General features: G+C 48.7%; 1 protein-coding gene across 1 annotated transcript in view; it reads right to left on the reverse strand.

The window, feature by feature from the left end:
* The window catches only part of SEC14L1 (SEC14 like lipid binding 1), a 46,947-nt gene extending 38,925 nt beyond the window's left edge, over positions 1 to 8,022 (reverse strand). Inside the window, exons 1-2 of the mRNA XM_061144722.1 lie at positions 7,891 to 8,022; positions 5,653 to 5,745 (exon numbers count right to left, since the gene is read on the reverse strand). Coding sequence (XP_061000705.1) covers positions 5,653 to 5,715 — 63 coding nt within the window. The 5' untranslated portion in view covers positions 5,716 to 5,745; positions 7,891 to 8,022. The remainder of the gene's footprint in view (positions 1 to 5,652; positions 5,746 to 7,890) is intronic.
* Between the last annotated feature and the right edge of the window lie 337 nt (positions 8,023 to 8,359).

Raw genomic sequence — 8,359 nt, forward strand, 5'->3', positions numbered from 1 at the left:
GCCACCTGCCTCGGAGCAAGAGGACAAAGCCAGATGGGCTCCCGCAGGACAGAGGAACAGCCTGGAAACAGCTGCACGGGGGTGGGTCTACCTCTCAGATTTCTGCACACCTTGCCCTCAACCCCAGAAAGAGCGGACTGGACTGCATTTGGTGTACAGCCCTCCTTAAACAGCGCTGCAATACACAAGCACTCCTCAGGGTCCCCCACGTCTCCCCAACTGTCCTGATGCATAAACTGAATGGATGAAGTAAAGTTTACATATAAATACAAAGGTCTATTTTAAAGAGACACACATTCATAGTTCACACGTCAACAAACGACTCTGCTGATTCATTTCACCTTGCATTTGGGCGTGGGACAGGGGCCGGCTTTCAGAAAGGGAAGGGGGAGGCCATGGATGTTTCCACGCCCTGCCTCTCCCACTGCCAGGTCTCCAGACCTCCCAACAGTCTACACAAGTGACCCGCCTAGTCACTAGTTACAGAGCGAGTCTGTGGCAGAGCCCAACCCTGCAGCCAGCATCACAGCAAATCTTCTCCTTTCATCCCCTAGTCTAGGGGGCAAGACATGAAATAGCTGAGGAAAGAGGAAAGGAAAGGAACAAACCAGAAAACAAACCAAACCAAAGGGAAGCAAGAGAATGAGAGGAACAGAAGCAAATGCTGTTGTGGAAGCCACTCCATCAGCAAGTGCACGCTTAAAAAGAGGGCTTTTTGGTTACTCAACCTGTAAAAGCATACTGCTTAAACTACTACAGAATTTGTCAAATGGGTTCTGCATAATTTATGACGGTGTTTAAAAAAAAAAAAAGCCAACTTCATCACAAAAGGGCTTTGCTCTTCCAGGAGGCATTGGTTAATTGAAGGCTCACAGCATGCTACTTCTCTTCCATGGGGAAAACATAGAGCCCTTGTCTGAAGACAGATCACAGATCTGAGCTTCAACCATCAGACCTACCTCCCAAGTCCTCACACGGAAAGCTCAAGTGAACAAACGGACACCAGCCAATCAAACATATCTGAGTGCCCACGTGCGCCTGGTACCAACACCGGAGGGAACAAGGGAAAAACCAAAGTCTCTGCCCTTGAGGAACATACACAGTAGTTAGAGAGCAATACTCGGGCACCTTGGAGAACAAAAGAAACTACCTACCTACCCCTGACTGCACCGTGAAGGAGGAGTGAGAAGAGGGAGAGAAACACGAAGGGCTTCTCAGCTGCCATCAGGGAAGGGGTGGGCCAGTTAAGGTCAAGACTAGACGGGGTGAACATCTAAGGCAAGGAAGGGAGTGTTGAAAGGAAGCGGGTGGGGGGCCGGAAAAGACATAGTGGCAAACAGGGACAGCACAGAATAGATGGAAACATTCAGGCTGGGAAGTCACGCTGGCATAATTATGAAATAAGCTTCAACAGGGAAAGTAGGATATGAAGGGCCTCGGAGAAAATGCAAAGCAGTTTAGAACAGATGTGACTGATAAGAGCGATCAATTCACCAGAGGGCTGACAGGTGGAAACCGTGTCTGGCAAGAGGACGCAGGACGGCCCAAAGAGATGAATGCGTGAGTGAAAAAAGGACAACTCTGGCACTCCCTCCGAAGGCTGGACCGAAGGCGGTGCTCAGGAGAGGAAGGCACAGAGCTGTGACTTGAGGGCACCATCTAGAAGATGCGTCGGCGAGGGATCCAGATGGCCAATGGGGTCTGCGAGCGCAAGACAGGATGGACAGAACAGGGAACTCGGGGAGTGGACGTGAGCAGATCTGTCAGGTGACAGGAAGCCCATGGAGAAACAGGGCTTGGGACTTCCCTGGTGGTCCAGTAGCTGAGATTCCGCGCTCCCAACAGAGGAGGCCTGGGGTTTGATCCCTGGTCAAGGAATGGGATTCCACATGCTGCAACTAAGAGTTCACAATGCCACAACTAAAGATCCTGCATGCTGCAAGGAAGACCCAGGGCAGCCAAAGAAAGAAAGAAATAAAACGGGGCTGCACAAGATTAGCAGCAGGGCCTCCACCACCACGTGCTCCAGCAGTCCAGGGGCAGCTGTCCCGGGCGAGAAAAGCATCAGAGACCGGGTCCGTGCCTCCCTGCCGCCGTGACCAGAGGCATGGCTCCTGGTTCCTCCTCTCCCTCAGTCTCGCCTGCACCCTGACCCCCCCTTTACACCCCACACTGAACGCTGCTCCAAGGACGCACTCTCCTCTGTATCACTTGTGAAACACCATGAATGCCAGGAGGAAGGAAGCTGGACCTGAAAATGTTTACGCTCTGAAATCAGTGTTTTATCTCAGAACTTTCCAAATGAAACACTCAAATCCAGGCATCTCAGAACCACACCTGCCACCCAAGTCCATTCTCGGCGGTCACCTCACTAGGCCGGGGAGACCACAAGCGACTGGAATGCCCTTCACGGATTAAGGTTGGGCAGAGCAGCACCGAGACACATTTCTGGTTGAGCCTGGAAAGGTCACTCTTCAAGGACAAGAACCCTCCACAAACATTCCAGGATACACATTCTAATAAAAAGAACACCAAACTCTACCCCAACTACCTGCGCAAGCTCTCTCCTCCCAGAGCCTCAGACTCCTCGCCCTCAAAGGGGGCTCAGCCGGGGGGCTTCTCAACTCACCAAAGCGTCAACCATTGTTTCTGGGCTCACATCTGACAATAGAACGCCCCTCGGATGCCACAAATGCCTGCTGAAACACCTTCACTTCAGTTTTGCTTGTTTACCATTAACACTCAAGACGATTTTTTAATTCTACCAAGTATACTGACCCCCAAACAAATGGTAGATTGTCATTAAATCAATCAAAATAATTAACTTACTTGATACCTACCGTGTACCTACTACTGACATAGGCACTTCCCACCTCATATTCTGGCAATTCTAAATTACAGCAAAACTCTTGGTTAAGAGAAATAGAGGCTTTAAGTGGATGGCACGGCATTTCCTTCCATGGTCGTCACAGGACCCTGTAAATCAGGACTTGGATCCACCTGTGAATACCACAAACTGACCACCTGACGAACACTCCTATCACTGTTCACTTCTGTGACTACTGAAGCACAGTCACTTTTGGAGGGTCTCAAAAATATTTCTGTTCAAATTATAGTTCTGTTCTTGCATTAACTGAATGCCTCTGCTCACTCTGAATAAACTGAAAAGAATATTTTAGAGTAACTCTTTTGTACTTCTGTTTTTCCTCAATAAGAGAAAAATAAAGCAAGGAAAATACTGAGGATTTTATGTCGTACAATTACAGTGAGAAAAGCGCAAGGGACACCACAAAAATCACTAGACTTTACATTCTAGTTTCTACCTAACTCTGGAAGGAAAAGGGTAATATATTTCATTTTCAGGTTAAAAAATAATTTCTTCCAAGTCAAAAATTTTACTACTGCTTAAAACAGAAGCGAGTGAAAAACCAGTTAATTTTAAAAGATTGAGGGGTGGCTGAGAATTTCAATTTCAAATTCTTCTGTAAATCCCTGCATAAATGTGACAAGGCAAACTATAGCATTTTGAAAACCGTAAAGGAAGGAAAATAAGGAAGCTGAACAGTAGGCAAGCAAAATACCTCTTTATTATCAAGTGTTTGCCTAAGAGACTAGCTTTTGCCTCAAATGATCAGGGTTGCAGCAACATTTAAAAATCGTCCTTAACATAATAGAAAACATAAGGCACCAGTCCCACGCCTGTCCCCTCCACCCTGGAGCATCTCCCAGGCTCACTATCCTCCACTGCCCCACACTAATCTCCTAGCACCACCAGCCCCTGCCACCCAGGAAGGGACAGGGAACCAAGCCCCACAAGGAATCCACAGGCCAGCCAGCATCCTGGGACCGGAGTGGGCGGCGGGGAGGATCAGATCAAGTATCTCTAGAATCTGAACTAGAAAATGCGAAAAGAACTGTTCACTTAGAAACTGAAAGAAGGCAACAAGAAATGCCACAAAGTCAAACAGGGGCCAGAGTTCTGACCAGCTGAAAAAGCATGTGAGCTGAAACCACAGGAGAGGGGAAGGTAGGAGAGCGTGAAGCAGCCAGCGGTGAAGGCAGAGTCCCGGGGTGAAGGGTGAAGTTCCGGGGACAACTGCTTCTGGGAACAACCCCCTCTCCCCAAGCCAGGTTCCTGGAGCTCAGCCCGTGCAAGCTCACATTCCTGGATTTCTGCACGATCCCATCACACACAGCGTGTGTTCCAACAACAATATCCCCTCCTCTCAGGCCAGAGTGGATCTCTGCTTTTTATGACCAAACGACCGACCCAGCAAACAGGAAGCAAACCTTCCCAGTAAGCCATTAACATAAAACAGTGAACAGTCCTAGAACTGAAGGAAAATACAGAAGTAAAAATTACCCCCCAACACACACACACACAAATCTCACACCTGACAGAGAAGGGGCACCAGGGAACCTTCTGCGGTAAAGGAGGGAATGGTTCTGCATCTTGACAGAGATCCATGTCACTCTCTGTCAACACTGATCAAACTGTAAACCTAACGTGATCATTTCACTGTCTGTAAATTACACCTCAATTTAAGAAACAGACGCCCTAAATCTAAATTGTTCCCTTGAGAGGACCTGAGTTTTGTTTTCCAAAACTAAATTGATCTGGATAAATCTCACAAACGATGTTGAGCAGCCAGCCAGATGCAAAAACACTTGAGTTTTTGTACACAGAACAGACACAGAAAATCATCTCCGGTCAGAGTCAAAACAGGGGCTGACTACACGGGACCGGGAGGAGCTGAGGGTCTCTCATTGGGCTGAAAGGTTCCAGTTCAGACTGGCACTTTCATCAGGGTGTATTTCATGACCAAGGCATCCTTCAGTCATATATCACACCTTAACAGTAACACAAAAGAGACAGGGAAGGGAAAGGATTTGTTGCTGTTCAGCTGCTAAGTCATGTCCGACTCTTAGCAAAAAGAATTGCTCACTTAGAAACTGAAAGAACGCAGTAAGAAATGCCATAAAGTCAAACTGGATCCAGAGTTCTGACCAGCTGAAAAAGTACATGAGCTGAAGCCAAGGGAAAGAATACCTTACAGTAATCTAAAAGAGATTGGAAAAAGTTTGTCTGGGGTTTTCTTTTTTTTTTTTGGCCTCTAATGAAATGATTATTTCGAGCCAATCTCTTTAGGTTAACAACAAAGAAAATTAAGACTTTTAATTACCCCATTTGTAGAAATCTAATATGACTCAAGAATTTAATATTAGCGGAGGAAGCTCATTTCAGCACAGTCCTTAGAATCCTGTAAATTAAGCTCCATCCTTCAGTGCTCAGCTTCATATAGTGAATTCACCCTCAATCTAAATGAGCAGCAGAAGAAAAATACCACTCTTCACATCCCTTTTCTACTTAAACAAAAAAAGAGCAAAATCCAGAGGAAGAATTATTTAGTCACAATCCCACTTCTGTATTTTCAAAAGGAGAATTGACTGAAATTCACACATAACCCTGAGATAAATTTAAAAAAAAAATGCAGATTTTGATTTTCAGAGACTTATAGTTTAAAAACAATTTCACAGACTTGTGAAAGTTCATAAGCATAAAAACAGAATATGTAAAAGCGGAGCAACAGATAGTCAAATTTGGACACCGAAGAAGATAAGAAGCCATAGAGTAAACTGAAAAGTACTTACAGCCATAATTAGTTCAAAGGGGTGTTTATACACCCTCACTGGTGACTGGTATTTTTGCACCATGATTGCAATAAAACAGCAATCCTTTCACACCTGCAAAACACAAACATTTGTGATAAATAACCATGATATGGAAAAAATTTGCATTTACACAACATACTACAGTCTAAAGAACCTCAATAGGTCACAATTCTATGCACACAAAAGTCAAAAGATGATGCTTAATTATACAAGGGCAAGGGAAGACAGGAAGGCAGGAAGAAAAGGTGAAGAAAGTCCAAGTGGAGACAGGGAAGGAGCGCTGGTCTGAGGGCTGGAGGATCAATTACCTTACCAGCCTCACCGCTTCTCCCGGGGCTGCCCTGGGTCCTTCCTTTCCAGCAAGTGAAATGCCATGATTCAATTATTCTAATAACCTATACAATTAGTTCTTGAATCATTTTCTCTTCAACTTCCAGGAGAAGCCAAAAAAAAATGGTAGCACTTCAAGATATTAAGCCCAGGACACACAAAAATACAAGTGGAAAAAAAAACTACTACTGTTTCTTAAATTATGGGATACTCCTCAAAAGCTATTTTCAAAGGAAACTTGTCAATCTCCATTTTCTAACTGCACAGGCTACAACAACTTCAGGGACCAGTCTTCAAATGGCAGACACTCTAAGCCCTCTGGCTAGAGGCTCCATTGACTTTTTCAGCCTCAAAGAGCTGTAATACCAGGACGCAATCAACTAAGTGTTCAAGCCCACTTCATCCGTCAAGAATCCTTCTGCCAGGGGCACATTCAGAGGCTGGCCCCAGCCTAAACTGGATTTTTCTGAAAAACACACTTTTATTTGGAGCCCTGTATACGGACTTCACTTCCCTATTTAAAAGGGAGGAAGAAAAATAAATCCAAAGAGCCTACCTGTCCTGCTGAGGATAATCATTAAGAAAGTTATTTTATGCTGAGTACAATGAGAGAATATTCAAAAGTACAAAACGGAATATCCTCAAGGAGCCCAAAGTCTAGCTGTAACAAAAGAAAAAATTACAAAGGTGTATTTTATTTCATAAGATTCCTACCCATATTAATTACATTTAAACAGATCTGGAACTTCCTCTGGTATGTTTCGCATACCTCTAAGAAAGACCAGGTTCTGGCAGCAAACAGCTATATCTGGCAGTGTGAAAAACTGCTAGAGTAACTCGGGGCGACCTCAAGCAAGTCATTTGACTTTGCCGGGACTCAGATCCAACACTGTAAGACTTCCAGCTCTAAAATCAGGAGACTCAGAGTCAAAACTCCTGAATCCACCACAGTCAACTGGAATGCCGTCATTAATCTTGATTCTGGGACTGGTAGGTCCTGGTGCGCTGGGATCGAGTTCTGTTTAGTTTTGCCAACCTGATAATGCTGGTGCACAGCAGGAATTCGATAACCTTTTAAATTTTTAACTAGAAAAATTTAATTTTAGGCTATCTCCCACAGAAGGAGAGGATACTTACTGGGTATGTAAGGGGATTGTAGGGATGGGGAGACAACGTTTAAAAAAATAAAAAAGAGGACTGCGCGGTTAAGACTCCGTAACACCTATTCGGGATTCCACTGCCTGGCAGAACCCGAAGCGACTACGCTCAAGAATCTGGTAATTCCCGAGCTTCTGAACTCCTGCCAATTCCCAGCTTCGGATGCTCTGGTCCAAACGAACGTCCTACGTGGGAATCCGGAGTTACTACGGCCAAGCGGCACCGTGGACCAAGGCAGCCCTCTATTGCATGACAATCGGTGCTTTAAAATTAGCCAATGGCCGGACTCAACGAGTACACCCCAAGCAGGCTGGAGGGGCGGCCCTGCCCTCGGCTCCATCTGGCGGGGGGGGGTCCCGGCGCGGCGGTTTCTCGGGCCCCTAGTCCCGGGGAGAGCCAGGGAGATGCACCAGGGGGGCCGGCTGGGAACCCAAACTCCCTTTCCCCCAGGAAAGGGGGGTCTCCGGGGTGGGAAGATCGGGGGTGATGGGGGCGGGGAGGGGGCGACCCAATACTGTAGGAGCCTCACGTGGCGGGGGGGGGTGGGGTAGACGGGGCAAGAGGAAGGCCCACTCCCGACCCGGGCCGCGGAGCTGAGGCGAGCCGAGCGGAGCCGAGGGGCCGGGGAAGGGTGGGCTAGGCGGAGAGGCGGCCGCGAGAGCCCTGCGCCGCCCGCAGGGGCCGGACCGGGGGGCGCGCTCGAAGCCCGCCGCGGAGATGCGCGCCTACCTCTCGTCAGAAAAGCCGGGCCGGGGACGCGGGGCGGCCGAGGGCGCTCATGACTGCGGCTCCGTGGCGCCGTCGCCGTTCCACTGCCGGCCGGCAGCAGCTCCGCCGCCGGTTCCGGGGAGTGGGCCGGGGGGGCGGCGGGGGCGGGAGCGGGAGGGGCCCGGCGAGGCTCGAGTGGTTGTTACGGGTGACGGGGAGGGCGGGGCCAGGAGGCCGGAAGGGGAGCGCGTGCGCGAAGGCGGCCGAGGAGGGAGGCGGGCGCGAGGACGGTTGCTAGGGAGGGGGGGAAGGGCTGACAACGGGACTCAGCCGAACTGCGCAGGCGCCGACTCCGGGCCAGGCGGACGTGGGCGGAGCTCGGAACCAGCGTCCGCCCAGAAGCGTTGAGGGCCACAGGCGCCTGGCCCCGCCCAGGGTTGCGTCAGGGGGCGTGTCTCGGGTAGGGGGCGGGGCCCGCGAGTAGCCCAGC

Source organism: Dama dama, chromosome 5, assembly GCF_033118175.1.
Source record: "Dama dama isolate Ldn47 chromosome 5, ASM3311817v1, whole genome shotgun sequence".
NCBI lineage: Eukaryota > Metazoa > Chordata > Mammalia > Artiodactyla > Cervidae > Dama > Dama dama.